Source organism: Hylobates moloch, unplaced genomic scaffold, assembly GCF_009828535.3.
Source record: "Hylobates moloch isolate HMO894 unplaced genomic scaffold, HMol_V3 SCAFFOLD_14, whole genome shotgun sequence".
Classification (NCBI taxonomy): domain Eukaryota; kingdom Metazoa; phylum Chordata; class Mammalia; order Primates; family Hylobatidae; genus Hylobates; species Hylobates moloch.
Window position 1 is genome coordinate 48,275,844 of NW_026652289.1, and position 20,519 is coordinate 48,296,362.

Here is a 20,519-nt window from a genome sequence, read left to right on the forward strand (position 1 = left end):
ATGTCTGGTAGTCTGGTACTTCCTCTCCTCGTTCTCCCCAGGGTCTCCCACACACTCCTCAGCCCCTATCCTATGCCTGTACATCCTCTGCTCTCAACAGATGATTTGGTTCCCAGAAAGAGAGAAGCTTCTTAGAATAAAAATCAATCCTGGTGTTCACTCACTCTTTTGTGCTCTGGTTAATTTGTTCCTTTGGGGCACCTATGAGGCTTAAGGATTCAGGAAATAGGTTGCAGGCTGTCCGTTTTAAACAGAAAGAAAAGCTTCTCAATGAAAACCTGCTGGATGGGGCCTAGTCCTGCTACCCAGAGTCTACCCCTCCCACCTTCAGTTCACCTTCGACTTAACTCAGTTCATCTTTGTTAGGCCCCTGCTGTGTGCCATGCTCTCTGCATGTCCTTTGCAGGCTAAATCTCTGACCCTGCTTAGCTCCTCGGCAGGCACTGTCTGTACCACCAGGCGCTTCTTCCAGGAGATTTTTCCGGGCTATGTCAATTACATGAGAAGCTCATCAAAGACTAAAAGGCTAGGGGCAGACTTTTACTTTGTTTCAGGCCCCTCCTCCTGCCTCCCTGGGACTAGCTCAGCATGCAGGGCAGTGCGCTGGGTGCCCATGAATCAGTCAAGTAGGGCAGAATGGGGCTCATCACAGAAGGCTTTTGGTAGATTTTCAGCTCCGTGTTAAAAGAAAGGCAAGCCAGAGATCAGTAGAGATCGGGTAAAATTTTACTATTGTATTCTATTAAGTTTCCTATGCTATCTGATCCCTTTTAAAATAGGGAGAAACCAAGAATGTCAGAGACATTCGAGATGATCACTGTAAAACACGTTCAGTGGCTTATATAAAGGGGACGTCATTTCTGTCTTCATACAATCAAATCCTCATTTAACATAAGGGCTCCTTTCCCATTCTCCTTCCTGATGAGAGTATTGCTTCAGAGGACATTTTCTGGTCACTATTGTCTAGTAGGGCCCTCTCCCACAGACCCCCAGCCCTTGGTGTCCTCCTCAAAACACTGATTGATGAGGGCTGCTATAGCGTAGATGGCCCTAGGAAAGGCACCTTGGCAGAAAGGGATGGGCTTCTTGGGGCAAAGCACCAGCCCTTGTGCACAGCCCTCCCTGGGGGCCTCTGAGCTACAGCTGCCTGCCTTAGTATGGACAGGCAGGGGCCAAAACTGGCAGGACCAGAGCGGGAGGACTGTGGGTGAGGATGCACTTCGGGTGCCAGCAACACCATTCTGCAAGCAGCCCAGGGTTCCCTATGGCTGTATTGGGCCCCAGAGTCCTTCATCCCACAGCCTACCCCATCCCAAGCCAGCTCAGACTCTTCGGATATATAGGAAATTCTGCCCATTCCACAGGCTTTAGCCCTAACAGGTATCCTTTAATTAACTCAGTCATTTATTCATTCATTTTACAGACTAGTACTCAGCAAGTGCTTTTTCTATGCCAGGCCCTGCACAGGTGTGGGGAAGGTGGATTCCTTCCCCACACTGCCAGCTGCCCCAAGCCTGCTTTTCCTTCCCCATCACTCATCACTGACCTGTGCACCCTCCATTTTTGGTTCTATGACAACAGCCTCACCTAGGCTCTGCACCTCACGCTGGACTGTCTGCCCTGAGCCCTGTCTGCAGCTTCACTCTTCTCCTAAAGGTCATCAGTGACGGTGTCCTCCTCCTCAGCACGGCCCCCATAGCTGCTGCTGCAGACAGGGCTCAGGGCAGACAGTCCAGTGTGAGGTGCAGAGCCTGGGTGAGGCCGTTGTCATAGAACAACGTGGTCAGCCTCTGTTTCTCCCATTAGTGAGGCCTTCTCCAACAACACCGCCTCCAAGGCTTCACTCAGCACACTCCTCAGGCCCTTGCACCCCTGCCCTGGTCAGGAGGCAGAACCTGACTTTTGCTTTCAGACCTAGCTGAAGAGTCAGCCAGACCTTCTCTGGTCATGCCACCTTGGGCTGTCCCCTTGCCTTTGAACTGTCCCCTCCTTACCTCCTGCTGCTGTACCCTCCCTGATCCCCTTTGTCCATAGTGGAGGACAAGCAGCAAGTGTCACAAGGACCCCATGAACATGAGCACCCGGGCAGGGCTGGCACAGGGCTTGGCATCGACTGAGATTGGTCAATGCGTGCTGAGTAGCTGAGTAACTCAGCAGCCAAGAGAAGTCTGGAGGGCTTGACCATTGCTCAGCAGAGCGGCGTGACCTGCAGCGATGATGGTTAGGGACTGCTCACGGAGGGCTGCCATCTTGTCTGCTGTCCCCAGACCAGAGGCCCTGCCTGCAGCCAGAGCTCCCCAGAGCCTCAGAGCAGTGCGCAATTCAGCGAGACTCAGCTGCAGGCGTGGCCAGAGCCACTGCAATGTCTGCTAATCTGTCTCCAGGAGGTCTGTCCATGAACCAGTGTGGAAGCAAGATCCTCATTCCTTGTAGCTAGGGCAGTCCCGTGGCAGGGTCCTCTCTCTGGGTGGCCGGCCCCACCTGCCCTCCTGGCCTCCGCATCTGGAAGTTCCACTTAGGGTCTGGCCAACCTCGCTGGAGGAGCCCTGCCCTGCTGGGCATGAGGAACTTAGGGTGTCTGGTGGGCACAGGTGAGTGCCCACACACCCTCCCCAAGAGCTGCCAGCCTCTTCTCTGACCGTTCTTCCCAGTTTATGCTTCTGTCTCCCCAGAAGTCAGTGGAGCCAGGCCTTGCCTCCAGTGATGATGTCAGGGCTTCCTCAGTGACCTACCAGTTGCCCTTGATGCTAACAACCAAGCCTTGGGAAGGTTGGACACCCTGCCTGAAGCCTCGAGTGCTCTTTAGGATGAGGCTCAGACATGATGGGCTGAGCTGTCCCGTCTTCCTTGGATTTGGCTGTAGCCTCTGGGCACCAGATGACAGGATACTTCCTGCTACCTTGTCAGCTGTTCCCAGCTCCAGCTCACTTGGCTCCTGGCTAGAGGGAACTCACTCCCTTCTCCCTGGCAATCACTGCTACAGAACACAGTGGCTGGTGCTGTTCACACCCAAGAAAGAGTAACTGACACCAGGAATCTATGGCAACTCATGGAGGGCTCACAGAGCAGAAGGAGACCCACCAGAATCCTTAGTTCAGCCCAAGGCCTGAGTGCCGGTAACTCATGCTTACAGCCCACAGAGCTGTGCTCTGAGACCCAGGGCTTTCTTGGCAAGGGAGCATCTTCCCACGTCATTGTCCCCCTTGCTGACACATACCTGAAGGCCTTTCCGGAGTGTCCAGAGGGAAATGGGCTTCCTTGGGAGTAGATCTGCTGGGTTCCTGCTGCAGAGGCTGAGCTCATCATCTTCTTCTCCGCTAGGAAAACCAGAGCAGGAGTCACATGCGAAGGTTCCCTGCTCTGCAGACCACAGAGGAGGCTGCCCCAAGAACAGGTGCAGAGGTGGGCGTGGGAACGGGAGGACACGAGTCGGGGCAGCCCACCTGCACGCAATCTCCTCAGCCTTGCCTCTGCCTCCTCATCTCCCCTGGAGCCTCCCTGGCATATGAGAGCACTGGGCTGTTGTTCTTGACCCTTAGGCTAGGCCACAGGCTGCTTGACGGCAAGGCTTTTTTGGAGAGTGGGGAAGATTAAAAGAATTAATGAAGCTAGGCGCGGTGGCTCACATCTGTAATCCCAGCACTTTGGGAGGCTGAGGCAGGCGGATCACTTGAGGTCAGGAGTTCAAAACCAGCCTGGCCAACATGGTGAAACCTTGTCTCCACAAAAAATACAAAAATTAGCCAGGCGTGGTGGCAGCCATCTGTAGTTCCAGCTATTTGGGAGGCTGAGGCAGGAGAATCGCTTGAGCCCAGGAGGCAGAGGCTGCAGTGAGCTGAGATCACACCACTGCACTCCAGCCTGGGCGACAGAGCAAGACTCCACCTCGAAAAAAAAAATTAATGAGAGTTCTTTCTCAGACATTATTTTATCCCATCTTTCCAACCCTTGGGGTAGGGATTCCAAGTCCTCCAGTTCTGGGTGAGGAAGCACAGGGTAACAGTGAAGAGGATGGACTCTGATCTCAGCTCTCTGGGTCTGAATCCCATCTCCAAGGTAAGAGGTGCAACCTTGGACTGTTACTTAATCATCCCCTGCCTCAGTTTCCCAACAGAAAGAAGGCGAGAATAAAAGTATCTTCCTCAGAAGGCTGTAGTGGCAATTCAGTGAGTTAATCTAAGTGCTTAAGACAGTGTCTGATTAACACAGCAAACAGAAACTAAAAGTTTGCTATTGTTTGTTACAGATGAGAAAAGTGAGGTGTGGCTTGTCCAAAGTCACGAGCCGGCGAGGGAGGGCTCAAGGCGTGAATGCAAGCCCAGTGCTCTTCCCACTGCCCTGGAACTCAGCTACCCCTGCCACCCTCACCCAGCAGGTGCCGCAGCCGGTGATGTCCAGGGAACAGCCCCGGACCTGTGTGCCTTGACCTTCCACTAGGGTTTCTTTGAGAGACTGAGCTCCTCTAACACTGAAAACACTCAGCCCCTGGCCAGGAGGTGCAATAATGCATGATTTTCTGCCACCGCAGAATGGTGAGCAGAGTCGGCTCACCCACAGGCTCACCCACAGCCACACGGCTGAAGAAATGGGCTCAAGACCCAGCTGGCTGTTTAGATCTTACACGAGGGAGAAGGTGCATTGTATGGTAGTTTGAGAAACAGGAGTGGGAACACGAATGGTGGCAGGGTGTTAGACAGCAGGCTCCAATGTGACAGTTCTCCCTCCTTCGGTCACCGAGGGTGCCCAGGACTCTCTGAAATGCCCTCCCAGTGCCCCAGAATCTTCAAATGTCTACCCGTCTCATTCCTACAATCCCTAACATGTTCACCCGCAATGAGATATTGGAATAAAGGAAATAATGGTTAGTTACATGGTGATTATTTTGTGCCTACAAAGCCCCCACATCTGCTCCCATCTCTGGCTTGCTGGCGGTGATGGGGGGCAGACTGGGTAGGTCCCTCCAAGTGGCCGTGAGCAGTGATACGGTGATGGACCTTGAGGCTCATAGGCTTGGGGCCCAGAGACCAGGCTGTAGGGACCACATGCTGACTCTCCCACGCATGGAGACAACTCCTGTGAGGCTTTCATAAAAAGGAGGCACTGAGCAGTTTCTATGGTTCATTTTCTTCTGCTGCAGAGACAGCTGTAAGACAGTGGGAAATCCTTAAAGGGTGGAAGGAGCTCAGGCTCCTGGGTGTGTACTTCTAACCCAGACATAACATCTTGAATCTTGGGAATAAAAAGCAAGATTAGTGCTGGGGAGAGATGAGGCTCAAACTTGCAGGAAGAAGGTAGACTTAGGTAGTTCTCTTGACTCTAAACTTAATGCATGCCAGGCATGGTGGCTCACGCCTGTGATCTCAGCACTTTGGGAGGTCGAGGCAGGCAGATCACCTGAGGTCAGAAGTTTGAGACCAGCCTGGCCAATATGGCAAAACCCCGTCTCTAATAAAAAAATACAAAAATTCGCTTGGCATGGTGGCGCACACCTGTAATCCCAGCTACTCGGGAGGCTGAAGCAGGGACAATCGCTTGAACCAGGGAGGTGGAGGTTGCAGTGAGCCGAGATCATGCCATTGCACTTCAGCTTGAGCGAAAGAGCAAGACACTGTCTCAAAAAAAACAAACAAAAAAATAAAAATAAAAATAAAAATAAGATAATAAACTAAATGCAACCCATTTTTTTCCTCATGTGTTTAAGTTTTTTGTGACTTGGGTAAATAAGAAACACATTTTCTTTGTAACTGCTCCAGGACATTTGAAGGGTATAAAATTATATATAATAATATGCATTATAATATTATATATAATTGTATTTTAAAAACTCTAGTTTTCGGTCTTCTATATTTTTCTCCATTTTATTATTTTGATCTACGTGACCTGTTAAAGATGGAGAAAGGCCTACTGAGCTCTTCCACTATAATGTGGCTTTATCAGCATCTTCCTGTGATTCTAATTATTTTGGCTTTCACATATTTCAATGTTTATGACATCTGTATCTTCATTTTAGGTTACATCTTGTATCTGAATAAATTAAGCCTCTCTGCCCACTGGACAGTTTGAACTTTTCTTTGGAAACACTGATGACCCTACTTTCCTTCTTGGGTTTGCAAAGCATCTCCGCCACCCCTTCTTTCAGGTTAAGTTGTTCATTTCAGTTTGTTTTTGTTATATCATATTTTGGCAGCATATTATTCAGGAGCTATTGATTGGGAGTTGACGTATTTAATCATTCTTGATATTCACTGATGATAAATCTTTATCTATTTATAAATACTACCCCCATTCCAAAATAAGTCCGGATCTTTGGTGGTGAAATCTTTAAATTTTTATGTTAATTTTTTTGTTAATTTTCAGTGTTATTGGTTTTGTTTTTCATCATCACTACTTTTCCAACCTATCATTTCCATTCTTGTGTTCTATATTTTGATTCATTCCATAAACAAGTACAATTTTGCAAGTAGTTTTTTTGCAAGCAGAATATGTAGATAGTGCATGCCTGTGAACATCTTTCTGTTGTCTTCCAAATAGGAAAGCAGCTTGGCTGGTGGAAAATTTCAGGGTCACATATACTTCCAAGTTCTCCATTCCTGTGTCCCCCCACCCCCAAACCCCGCCCCGCCGCCACCACCTTCCTAAGTCTTCTGGTATTTAATATCTTGGGGAAGGCTAACAAAGATTTCTCTTTATAGGTAAGGTAATTTTTTAAATCTCAACATTTGCAATCTTTTTTTCTTCCTTTCTTCAAATTTAAACAAGTAAATACAACAGATCACGTCTAGGTGTGAGTTTCTTTGAAATTTTTGTCTAGTATTCATTGAGCTCTTTCACTTGGAAAACCCAAGTTTTTGTATTTTGGGAAAATTCACGTTTCTTTCTAATTCACTGACTTGGATTTCTGCAATATTAGCCTGTTTTGTACTGATGCATTTTATTAAACATCACTTTCCCCACCTCAAATAACTCATTCTCAGACATGCAGGATGGCCTGGAATCACCTAGAGAAGAGATACTGAAGATTCTTTGAACCTTCTCCTCTTTATCAGAAAAACTCATCTCCAAAGGAGGACATTTGTTCTCATTCCTTCCTTTGGACCATTCCCCCCTCTTCTTTTTTCTTGTCTTTTTTTTTTTTTTTCCTGTTTTGTTAACTTTATGGAAAAGTGTCTATGTTTGGATTTCTCTGAGACACTGTGGGTATCTGGCCAAATATTTCAGGCTTATTTGGAGAAGAAAAAAAAACCTTTTAGATGTGCTGGTGTCTCCTCTTACTGGATGAAATGATATTTCTCTAGAAAAGTCGAGGAAATACTAATGTGGGTGGGTGGCCATGGGAACCAAGAGCCGGGGGCTCCCCTGTTGTGCTGAGGGGTCTGTTTTCTGTTGTGTGTTGACAGTGGGACTTAGTGCTGCGTTGGCACCTGCTGCCCTCATGGGAGGCAGCTCCAGCACCTGGAGGCTCTGACTTTCCACTAACATGCTGGCATCAGGAGGGCTGAGGTGTGCTCCCTTCCCACCTTCCACAGGCCTGTCTGTCCTCACCTTGGGCCTCACTGTCTTCAGCTTGTTAGCCCCAAGGAGACAGGATTGGGCTTCTTTTCCAGTGACAGAGTTCCCCATGCTTCCTCTTCACAAGCCAACTGGTTTCTCCCTTCAATTCATCCTGACTCCATTGTATCTTGTCAAAATTCCTTGACCACATGAAAATAGAATCCTTTTTCTGATTCTGGAACCAACAAAGATCTTTCCAAATTTTATATTTTGTTAATCTCAGTGGTAATCTGAGTGGGAGGGTGAGGCAGCTGGACATGCCAGCCCCATGTGATGCCTTAAGTTAGAACTGCACCATCTCCTCTAATGGCAATGCTGACATAGGTAGACAGCCTAATGACCACCATAGAGGATTAATCACATGAACTCTATGCAAGTGACAAAAAAAGATTGTCTAATAATCTGGAAATATGTTCATAATAAACTGTCATGTAAAAAAACTAAGCTACTGTGAGCTCAATTTCATGTAAAAAAGGAATATATATGTGTAGAAAAAGATAGAAAAAACATACTTTAAAAAGTTAAAAATGGTTATATCCAGGTGGTAGGATGGAGAATCATTTTTGTTTTTCTTTTTTACTGCGTATTTTGATTTTAAAATGTGGTCCTCTGTGTGTTAGGGATTGAATTGCAACTTTTTACAGAGACATGTCTTCAGCTTAATAAAACTAAACAGAACAACGGAACAATAGAGTTCATTTGTTCCAACTCCTCAAATTTTAATGATGAGATGCCAGGCCCCAGGTTGGTTACCCTGGGTAACTGGTATACAGAGGCAAGGCCAGGAGTAGAGAGAATCCATTCCAACTCGTGTATTTTTATACCCTGCAATGGTTACTCAAAACTCACCTTCCGTGGCCCCCTCTTACTAAGAGTAGCTGTCTGTAGATGGCCTGAAAGCAACTGTAAACCCACACTCTCAAAACCTCAGTACCATTTGGAAACTTACATGCACTAATTCCTGCAAACATTTCAGCAAACCGAGGATCTCTTTCCTGGGAGAAGATTGCATCCGCCTTTTCCACGGACTTCCCGGCCTCATGAACACCGGTTGGTAGGTTGGGGACGGGGACCTATTTGCACATTAAATAAAACACAACAGCAACTCATGAGTAAGGCACAGAACATGCGTCCCCAGGAGCCACCAGCTCTCCTTCATCAGAGCCCCCTCCCTCTGGAATCACTGGCATTTTGGGCTGGAACATTTTATCGGGTGGGAAGCTTTTCTATATGTGAAACCAAGAACAGCCGGTGAGGGGGTTGGGGGCGGTGAACTGAAGGTCACAGGAAGGACAACAGAGTCACACTGATTACTTTCTTAGAGACAGTGAGAAATGAACAATCAACTTACTCTAAATATCAGGAAAAGTGGACATCATGTGGAGATAGGAGAAGGAAAGGAGACAGAGTCGGTGAAGAGGGAGGCTCAGAGCATGACAAGAAGAGGCACACTGAGGAAGAACGGGACACAGGCAGTGGTGGGGAAATGGCCAAAAAGCCAGGGGGCCCAAGGGGATCAGAAGCTGCTCTTGCTGGCCTCTGAGTATACTCATACTACAGTTCACGCATGGTCCTCAGAAATGTCCCTCAGCCCTTGGGTTGACTATGGCCCCTAGTTCTTCACCTGGTACTCACACATTCTTCATGATTCAGTTCTGTAGGGAGGAGTGACAGCAGCAGACCCCCAGGGGACCTGTAGGTCTGCTCTTTCCACTGTAGTGGGTGGATGGGGCAATCCTTTGTGCTGAGGGGCTCAAGCTCAGGGCTGAATTGAGTCCCCAGTCCACTGGGCTGGAGACAATTCCAACAGAGAAAGGGTTTTCCAGAAACTCACCTGGGATAAGTCGTACGATGACAATCCATCTCTCTGGTGCACTTCCAATTCTGCCTGCTGTTGCTGAAGCTGCCTGTAAACAAGAGGACAACAAAGAGGGTCATGAAGAACAGAGGGGTGACAACAGGGCTAAGCCAGGACTTCTCCCATACCTCAGACGCAGAGTGGGTGATACTTGATGGATCTCTACATTGTTTTTCATTTTCAATTATTTTATTTTTAATGCCCTAAATCAAGACTCCAGACATTGCATTTCATGTTTAGGCTACCAAACTCAACCATTTAAGAAACCAATTTTGACGTGTGACTTCATTTTATGCAGGGTCAAAAGATACCACAGAACAAATACTTTAAGGCAAATTCAGAAAAGCAGTTGGGTTTAATGCTGAATGAAGCAGTTGGCTTCAGCTAACACTTAGCCATAAACGGGCAGGTGTTTACATTATCTCATCCAATCCTCACACTATGCTTTCACAGTGGTTATTCTACCCTCATATTAAAATTAAGAAACTGAAGTTCAAAGAGGTTAGGTAGTTGCCAAGGTCAGCCAACTGGCAAGTGGCTATGATAGAACAGAGCCAGGGTCTGACCTGATACTTCTAACTCCAAGGGGCTTTGCTGCCTGATCGATTTGGGGAAGAAAAAGACTTGCTGGAGGAAATGGCGGCTTTAAGTTTAAAAACTGGATTGTTTTCGAGGGAAAGTGAACTCTATAGCTCAGAGCCTAAAAATGGGGCAAATGACAGGATCCTCTTCAATTGTAAATATCATTAAGAAGGACAGGCAAAAAATTATTAGTGGTACTATGCAAATCAAATTACTAACAGACATTACTCCCAGGCCAGCAATCAATTTAAAGCATATGAACAGACAATTCAAGCAAAATAAATAAAAGGACAAATGTACATGTACTGTATGTACATATAATAACGTATATATAATAGATATAATAAACAAGTCAGGGAAACATTTTGACATTAAAATAATCAAAATAAATGTAAATTAAAACACCTTTGAAGTATAATTTTTCAACTACTAAATTGGTAAAAATATGTTTCATATGGTGGCTTTGCATTGAAACTACCATGGTCACACGGGTGTTGGGGAAGTGTGCATGGCACGACCTTTTTGGAAAACTATGGTGACCCAGATGAGGGACTGTGGACTTGCTCACACTCTCCCAGGTGTTCATCCTGCTGCTGGGCTGTAGCAAGGAAATTATTCAGTGGAAGGAAGTAAGAGCTACTCATGCAAAGTTGGCTGTAATCGGGAGTGACTTTGTAAATCCTGAATATTAATTTCCTGAGTGATTATTCCACAGCGCTGACAGCAACCACTGTGAAGATCATCTGGAAACACAGGAAGGTATGATGAAAGGTGTGGAAAAGTTCAAATGCAGCACAATATATTATGGACGGTGCAATTATGGCCACAAACACTACGTGGGTGAGCAAAATTTAATACCAAGATAAACAATCTCTCAAGTGTCTGCATTAATTAGGAAGGTTATGGATTTCCATTGTTTACTTCCACTGTCTATTTTGAAACAAGAAGGATCACAGTGGGTCTCTTCTGACATGTTCATGGTCCCACTTTTTTCACCCATGGCTGTGTCCTGGACCGGGTGGTGGGGAACCCCATGGAGGAACTGCCCACAGGCCACCTCCCCTCATCTGGGTCTGGGATGCAGGGAGGGCTGGCTAGATATTCTGTGGTAGGAAGCGAGGGGAGGGTGGGAGAGGAAGCCTTTGTTATCTAGGATGAGGAAGTGGCTGGTGGGGAGGGGCAGGTGTGGAAGGTGGACCAGCTTCCTGGGGAGGAACCACCAGGAATGCATGACTAGAACACTGTAACAAAACTGTAAACAAACTGTAAAAAAACTGTAACAAAACTGTAACTGTCAGCAAAAGCACAGGCTTGGTGAGAATCTGGAGGCCCCCACCCAGGAGGAGGTGGTGTGCACCCGCCCCTGTGCATTTGCCCTGGCCCCCTGCTAAGTGACTGCATTCATCCTAACTCACCTTAGGCTCACAGTCACCTTGGAAGTAGGTTTTTTTTTTTTTAATTCCCTTTCCGCATGAGGAAACTGAGGCCCAGAGATGCTAGAGGTTTGCAGAAAATAGATGGCACCCTCAAAAGGGATGATTAAAGAAGGTTTAGGGAAGGGGCTACTTAACAGGTGTGGCCATAAACGGACAGGTGTTTACATGATCTCATCCAATCCTCACACTAAGCTTTTAGAGTGGTTACTTTACCCCCACATTAAAGTTAAGAAACTGAAGTTCAAAGAGGTTAAGTGGTTATCAAGGTTGGCCAACTGGCAAGTGGCTACCACAGAACAGAGCCAAGGACTGACCTGATACTTCTGATTTCAAGGTGCTTTGCTGTCTGCCCCGTTTGGGAAAGAAAAAGCTTCCAGAGTTGTTATACTAGGACGGTGAAGAGCCCCTAGGCTAGCAACAACAGGAAGCCATGACCATCCCTAGGGCCAAAGGGACAGGGGGAGGGAGCAGCTATCAGACCTGTGAGAGCCGTGGTGAGCAAGGCTGCCTAATACCTTTTCCTCTTCCACTCTTGTTCCTTTGTTTCTAGCCAGTCCCTCCACTGGCCAAACTTAACCAGGACAGAGATCAAGGGATCCCATTTGGCCCTTTCCACAATGGTTACTTCAATCTTCCTCCCCGGCAAACAGGCAAGGCAGAGGGTGCACCAATTGTGTGTGGTAGAAACACAATCACCAGGCTGGTAAGTGGTGAAGACTGAGCAAGACTAGATTTTCTAATTCCAAGTGTAGGCTGTTTGGACTACACAAAAGATGCATTGCTATTTACCAACTCTCCTCAGCTCCTAAGAAGCAAATGCACACAGGTGATCTGGTCCACAGCAACCCCCAGTACATCATTTCTTTTGACAGGCAACTGGTCAGTCTCTGCTTGACTTTCTCTGCTAGAGAGCTCACTGCGTTTTGGGGCAGCCTGCTCCATTTGCAGACAGAAATACTTACAAAAAGCCTGACCCCTAAGGAGCCGAAATGTACCTCCCTATAACTTTCATCTGGGGAACAACTTCTGCCCCTGGAGAAACACAAAATAAGTTGGATTCTGTTTCTAAACTTTTTCTCAGCATTACAAAAGATGTATGATCTGAACGCCATTTCCTCCTCTGGCCATGCCTTCTGTGCTGATGGCCCTGGTGTGTGTGTGTCCCCACCATAAGGGAAGGCCTCCTTGAAGGGAACCCCAGTTGGAGGACCCGGAGAACATTCTGTTTCGAATTCAGCCCAGAAGAGTCATTCATTCAGTGAACTGTATGGAACTCTTTTGCCAGGCACCGGGGACAGACCGATGACTCAGAACCCACAAGATCCCTGCCCTCATGGAACTGACAGTCTCCAGGGAAAGGCAGGCGTGGGCAAGCAATTACAGTGTGGTGAGTTAAGATGACGCCTCAGGAAGAACATGGTTCTATCCAAGGGTACAGTCTGCCTCCTAATGTCGGTGTGGGAGCCCAGATAAAAGGAAAAGGGTAAAACCAAAAGCATGTGATCTCCCACCAGGCAGTCTCAGCCCACACTTGTTAGACCAGCAAAGTGGGAGCACTAGAAATAATTTTCCAAACAAATTGATATTTCAGAAGTTGAAAAACGAATCAGTATAATCAATAGAAAAAAAAAGCATTACTTTCTATGCTTTCTTATTCTTACTTTATGGCTTTTGTTATGTTTTGCTTTGATTCACACCTTGGGGGCACCATCACCTTCCACTGAATGTAGGACTGATGGCCAGAACTTTGCCAACATTTTTACATCTCTGGAGTATCCTCATTTTAGAGATAAAGCAATTGAGATGTATGATGAAAGTGTAGATGTAAATGTCCAGGGTGTGAACTATGGGTCCAGAGTAACATGGTTAGAATGTAAATGATGCATCCAGGGTGACATGGCTAGAATGTAATTGATGTGTAAAGGGTGCATCCGGGTGACATGGCAAGAATATGGAACACATAGGACTCAAATCCAAGTCTGTCTGGCTGTAGACCTTGCAGTCTTTTTGCTCTGGCCTAGGCTGCTGCCCCAGCCCAAGAGAAATACCCATGGCTATAACAAGGACAATTATTCCACATCTCCCATTCCAGTACATTGGGCATCTTGAGCCACAGGAAAGAGAAAAATCTGTTCCTTGGGACTTTCATGGGGTTGAAGCAGTGAACTTCCCACAATGGCAGCAATCCAAGAACCATTCTCTACCCCTTTCCCAGAGCCCAACCTTCAACCCACAAACATTTTTCCAGGAAATGACAACCACTCCTACCTGCAGCTCAGCTGTGCCCAGCCCAGGCCCAGAATCTCAGAGACAGGACAGGACCACTGTGCACAGTTGTGTAGCTGTGCCCCGGGTGCCTGGCCAAGAGGCGAAGTGGGGCACAAACCCAGCCGTCTCCACTCACACACCTTAGTGCAGGTCTGTGTTTGGGGAGGGCCCATGTTTCTAATGTGGATAAAGACCGTGATAAGGGTTCTTGGTATTAGGCCGGGGGTTTGTTTTCAGTTCTGTTCGTCTTTGGGCTCCTAGATCAGAAAAAGCTCCTTTCACTGGGAAGCAGAAAAATCAGGTTGCAGGTATGGCTGGCAAATCCCCAGGACCCTAACCGCTCTGGCTCTGTGGTCGGAACGTCAGCATCTCCATCCCACAACCTTTGGGCTTCTGCTTCCATAGCTGAGCATGTGTGGAAGAGAAAGTGCTGACCTGCAGGCTGCCCCATCCTGAGAAGAGCCCTGGGGAGTTTTCTCAGACATTTCACGGCAATGGTATAAAAATAAACCTCGGTGTGCTTGCAAATTCCAGAGAAGGAGAAAGCAGGGCTGCTCAGGAGAAAACTGACTGACAGCACATGCGAGGGAAGTGGCTTCCTACCGCAGCCAGGGCTGCCCTCCGTAAGCCGGGCTACAACGGCTGAGGAGTAGAAAGTGAACGCATCAAGTGCGGCTTCCTGCCGGCGAGGTGCAGGAGGCTGGGCAGATGCTGTCAATTTTCCCTGATGCTCCCTGGACAGGGGTTTTTACGCAGCCTGAGTAAGTGAGCAAGAAGCCATGAAGCGGGCATTCTGAGGTAGCTGGAATCATGTCCCTGGGAGTAACTGGAAGCACGCTGGGAGGCGTCTGGGGATGAAGGCTAATAATATCCACCCTGATTGAGCGTCATCTGCATGCCTATTGTGAAGGACTCGAAATGCCTGTTACAGAGTTTGGAATTGATTTGATTGGGGCAGGGAGCAGTATGGTCCGGTCATGCATGTGTGTGCACATGTGTGTGTGTATGCGTGCGCACACATGTGTGTGTTAGAGCTCGCTTCCTGGGCCACGTGGACTGGCTCAGCAGGGGCCTGATGGAAGGCAGGGGAGATGGTCAGGAAGACCGATGATCACCTCAACTGAGGCAGGGCCAAAGAGGCAGAGGAGGAGATGCGCTAGAGAGAATCCCAGGTAGAACCCGTGGGGCTCTGGTTCTGGGCCAGGTTGCCTGTTGAGGTGAATGAGAGGGAGGGATCCAGGATAGCTCCCAGATCTGGGGCTTGGTGACTGGGTGTTTCAGCTCCTTACTGCCTCCACGCTCTGCAGAGACCAGGAATGCAGCCTTCCTTTGACTTCATTTGTACCCACACCTATGCTTCCTTGCTGCCTAGGACCAACCAGGTGGCCACTGCTAAGCATGACGAATGAGACGTGATGGTGAGTCTGCTCAAGAGAGACTCAATCATGATTCTGGGCATTCTGGGGTTTTAAAAACACATGCACACACACACATACACACACGCGAGCACGACCAACAGGTGTGGTTATGACAACGTTGGAACAATGCTGTGACAGGAAATAGGACTTGGCCTGAACAGACGCAAAGAGATAACTTCAGATCACTTCCCTAAAAAGATGTCAGAAATGAAGAAAGCACAGCAGCTAGGTCGTGCCCATGTAAAAACGCTGAAATGGCTCAAGCTAACAAACAGCCCTAAAAGAGTGTTGGCCCCCAATGCCAAGGCACGTTTCAAAGTTGTGCTGTGTGACCAGCACGTTAAATCAGTCTGTGTTTTTCTGGACCTCATTCCATATTTGATGGAAAAGGAAAAAATGCAAGGATGATAAAGAAGTCTTCTTTGTAGTGGCTTTACACAAATGCTCAACACTAAACACTCAATTTCTCCAGGAAGTTTCTTTTGGATGCTTTTTACTGAAAGCAACCGAGCTTGCAAATTGCCCACACTCCACCCTTGCCATCCCCTCCCCTTAGCACAGAGCATTTAAGGATCTTTCCATAACAAGTCTGCCTACTGCTGGCAAAGTTTCGCCCCACAAATTCAAAAAAGAGCTGGCCAGTTCACATCCCTGGTTGTCACTGCCCTCTACCGTCCACAGTAAACTTTCCCAACCAGCTTCACCAGTGCAGGACCTTTCAGTTCAGAGACACAGATTGAGGCTTCTGGTGTAACTGTGTCTTGAGGGGGCATCCTGATCCATGTAACCTCACAAGCTGCAAGAGCAGTTGTCTGGAGGAACTACGTAGGCCACCCCCTGTACAAGATGGCTTTTCTGTTTTCTCAATGCTGCCTGACTTTCAGGAAAATAAAGCAAAACCTCAGCCAGGGGGTTGGTTTTCACAGGGGGATCTTTACTTTTCTTGCAAGCCCCACTGCAGTGCTACCTCCTGGAGATGCTTTCTCCGAGGCCCTGGGGGGAAGTATTTATTCTCTGCCCCCACTGCATTTTACCTGTCCCTCCCGTCTGCCGCTTCTTACGTTCTCCATGTAATTGGAGCTCAAGTCTTAGCCTGGAGTGGCTGGAGCAAGGGGCCATGACAGGAGGTATGAGCCTGGGACAAAGCTATGGCTTGAACAGATGCTAAGCAGATCCAGGTTGGCGTTTTCCTCCTCCTCTCCCTTTGGGGCCCTCACCGCCCTGCACCTGGCTCCTTCAGGTCAGTGGGCACCCGGTTACCCTGTCTCAAGAGCTCCTGAAAGGCCCATGCTCAGCACCCTCCATAATACATCTGTTGAACAAAGGAAGCACCATGGAATCCTGAGCCCTGCTTACCTTTACTCCCGTTTCTCAAGCTTCCCTATTTTCTTCAAGGCCAGGCCACACATGAGCCTGGCACAGAGGTGTTACCTCTCTGCTTCCTGAGTAAAGAAGAACCACCCTTTTCCCATGTTGGGAGAAGTGAGACAATAAAACATCCTTAATTTGGCCAAGCTAACTGAGTTTCACTAGATAAAATCAGAATAGAAAATAGTAAAATAGTATGATCTTTTTGCATACCTGGAACTATGACTTAGTACATTTGTTCCTGCTCTACTTACAACCAAGAAAGTCTTGACTAGAAGGCAAAGGTAAAAAAAAGAATCAGAGTATCAAGTCAGCCAAGGGTGACGTTAACAAAGAGGAGCTGGTTGGACAGAGTTTGGGTAGAATGACCAGTGAGAACAGGTTATTTCATATGAGTTATCCAAGGCTGCTGGGAAAACAATTTCAATACCTTCAGGGCAAAAGCCAGGCTGTAAGGGGCTAAGAACAGATGAGTGGTGAAGAAGGAGGTTCCCACAGACACGTCTGGCAGGGCCAGGTGGGAGGGAAGCTTTGGTGGGTTGGCCAGACAGGGATTCTCCAAGATCAGGAAGTCATGTGCCTATGTGAAGGCCCGAGAAGGAGCCAACAAGGAGGATGAGACAAGAAGGAAGGGTCACGGGAGTCCAGGGACATGCAGGGAGATGAAGAAGGTGCAGGGTTTGGCCCTGGAAGGAGGAGGCTTTGCCCCTGCTAGACGCCAGAAATGGAGGAGAGGAGGGCATTGAGATAGATACACTCATGAACAGAAAGAGAATCACCAGGAGGGTCCTGGTGTCTCTGTTTGTTGGAAGGCAAGGTGATCTGCCCAAAGTTAGAGGAAGAAGGCAGGCAGGGCGTTTAGGAGAACAAACATAATCTAGGGCTGCAGACAAGAGCTGGCCCAAGAAACTGCCAAGTCGCGCAAAGGGTGGCAGGGTTGCTGCTGCTGGTGCTGTTGACAATCTCAGTGATAGTTACTGCAGATCACATTTACCGGGGCCAACTCTGCCTGCTATCATAGTAGAGTGCTTCATATGCAGTAGCTCCATGCAGAATCTGCAGAAAAATTCTATGATTCTGGGCCAGTAGGTTCTGTCATTCTCCCCATTTGCAACATGGAGCAATAGGGGGGGCCCAGCAGAGCTCCAGTTGGCTGGGGTCCATGCTCAGGGGGAAGAAAAGAGGAACAGAAACTGGAGCACCTTGCACCGAAGGGAAGGGAGTGTCATGATTATCACTCATTCTTATGTTTCTCACAAATCAGGAGGGAAATGAGAAGGAGGAACATGGGAGGGAGACAGACTCCTCTGGGGTCTGCACACGCCTGTAGAGGGAACAGATGAAGCAACCGAGGCTTAGAAAGAGTAGATGACTTGCCCAGTTGGGAGCTGGGGTTGGAATCCAGGTCATCATCTAATTAAACTAAAGAGCTTCTGCACAGAAAAAACAAACACAACAACAACAAAACTATCAATAGAGTAAACAGACAATCTACAGAATGGGAGAAAATATTTGCCAACTATGCATTTGACAAAGAAATAATATCCAGAATCCACAAGGAACTTAAACAAATCAATGAGAAAAAAACAAACCCCATTAAAAAGTGGGCAAAGGACATGAACAAGATACTTCTCAAAAGAAGACACAGAAGCAGCCAACAAACAAATGAAAAACATGCTCATCATCGCTAATCACCAGAGAAATGCAAATCAAAACCACAATGAGATACCATCTCACACCAGTTAGAATGGCTATTACTAAAAAGTCAAAAAAAAAAAAAAAAAAAACAGATGCTGGCGAGGTTGCAGAGAAAAGAGAACACTCACACTGATGATGGGAATGTAAATTAGTTCAGCCACTGTGGAAAGCAGTTTGGAGATTTCTCAAGGAACTAAAAACAGAATTACCAGTCAACCCAGCAATCCCATTACTGCATTCCTGGTTATATACTCAATGGAAAATAAATTGTTCTACCAAAAAGACACTTGGACTTGCAGGTTCATTGCAACACTATTCCTAATAGCAAAGACAAGGAATAAATCCAGGTGCCCATCAACGGTGGGCTGAATAAAGAAAACGTGGGCTGGGCACGGTGGCTCACACCTGTAATCCCAGCACTTTGGGAGGCCAAAGCAGGCAGATTGCCTGAGTCCAGGAGTTTGACACCAACCTAGGCAACATGGCAAAACCCCATCTCTGCTAAAAATACAAAAAATCAGCCAGGCGTGGTGGTGCATGCCTGTAGTCCCAGCTGCTTGGGAGGTTGAGGTAGGAGAATCACCTGAGCTCAGGAAGTCGAGGCTGCAATGAGCCCAGATAGTGCCACTGCACTCCAGCCTAGGTGACGGAGTGAGATTCTGTCTCAATAAAAAAAAAAAAGAAGCAGCAGCAGAACATGTGGTACATAAATGACACAAAATATGCAGCCATTAAAAAGAACAAAACCACGTCCTTTGCAGCAACATGGATGCAGCTGGAATCCATTCCCCTAAGTGAATGAATGCAGAATCAAAAAACCAAATACCGCGTGTTCTCACCTGTAAGTGGGAACTAAACATCGGGTACTCACAGACATAAAGACGGGAACAATAGACATCGGGAGGACTACTAGAGAGGGAGGGTGGGAGGGAGGGAAGGGTTGAAAAATCACCTATTGGGAACTATGTTCACCCTTTGGGTGATGGATTCAACTGAAGTCCAAGCCTCAGCATCATGTAATATATCCATGTAACAAACCTGCATATGTACCCCCTGAATCTAAAATTAAAAAAATATCCAGGTCATTGGCCCTCTGAGGGGTCTCTCATGGGCTTGTCTGTCCAGCTGTGTGACCTCTGGCCCAGGAGCAGGGCAGAGGCTGAGGACTCAGAGGGTGGTGTTGCCTAGAAAGAAGGTTACTTTGTGGGGCCCAGATGGGAACTCCCAAATCCAAGGGGCTCAGAGACGGCAACAGAGGGCAGAGCCAGGCAAGTTCTGAGAGTGCAAGTAGGCTGTGGTGACCGCCTAGAGGCTTCAGAATCCCAGGGAGGCTACTGAGAAGGGATGTCAGCAGATGAGGAAGAAGAGGCGGTAGGGTTGGAAACAGGTCCGCCACTGAGTGCTGAACTGGAGAAAATGATGGATGCTGGTGCCACTGACTATGATGGCGAGACATGGGGACAGTTCTCCGGATGCCAGCCTCATCTCACACCCTTGCATGCTACAGTCCTGCCGACACACTGGCCATGGCTTCCACATGCTTGCATTTGCTTGGACATCCTTTTGTCCAAATGTCTTTGTGTTGGTTCCTTGGCCTTGTATTTCCTTGAGATTTAATGCAGAGGAGGCATGACCTGTTCAAGGTCATGCTCACTGTGCTAGAAGGTGAACCAAGTGTCTGGCCTGTAGCTTGACTTCATTTATTCTTTACAGCAACCTTATGAGGGAGGTGAAGAGAGGAAGTGACTTGTTCAAGGACGCACAGCCAGGAAGTGGTGTGAGGTCTGCTAACATGCATGGAACACAGGAGTGGTGATTCCAGCAGAGATCTTGGGATCCTCGGGCTCTGGGCAGGGAGGAATGCTTCCACGGCTGGGCAGCAGGGAAATCATGTGTCCTTGAGGTGCCTACACCTTCCCTGATCACAGGGACCAAGTCCCCATTCTAATCTATGGTCACATTTTGATCTCTCAGTCAGCAAACCTGACTGCCATGGCCCAGAGATTTACCAGCCCTGATCTGGGGTCTGCACATGCCTGTAGAGGGAACTCCTGCTCGCTGTGTTTTGTGCCGGGGGTGTAATCACACCCAGGCCCAGCCCCACCAGTCATTTATATCCCTTTTTCCATTTGTGCCTCGACCATGAGAACCACACCCGAATGCTACCTTCTGCACATATGCGTGCATATTTCCGTGTCTGGTTTGCTGTGTGTGCATACGATGTATACATCTATCCCATGTATAGATGTATCCATGGGCCACCTGTCCCATTCCCTAGAGCTGCCAAGAGGCTCAGCCTCACTTCCTCCACCCCCAGCTTCAGTAGGACCAGAAACCAGG

The 20,519-nt window shown here is 47.7% G+C and overlaps 1 protein-coding gene across 7 annotated transcripts in view; it reads right to left on the reverse strand.

The window, feature by feature from the left end:
• ARNT2 (aryl hydrocarbon receptor nuclear translocator 2) overlaps positions 1 to 20,519 on the reverse strand; it is a 195,797-nt gene that overhangs the window by 19,508 nt on the left and 155,770 nt on the right. For all 7 annotated transcript variants that reach the window (XM_032176094.2, XM_032176093.2, XM_058427831.1 and 4 more), the window contains exons 13-15: positions 9,386 to 9,458; positions 8,501 to 8,624; positions 3,218 to 3,317 (exon numbers count right to left, since the gene is read on the reverse strand). In XM_032176094.2, coding sequence (XP_032031985.1) covers positions 3,218 to 3,317; positions 8,501 to 8,624; positions 9,386 to 9,458 — 297 coding nt within the window. The remainder of the gene's footprint in view (positions 1 to 3,217; positions 3,318 to 8,500; positions 8,625 to 9,385; positions 9,459 to 20,519) is intronic.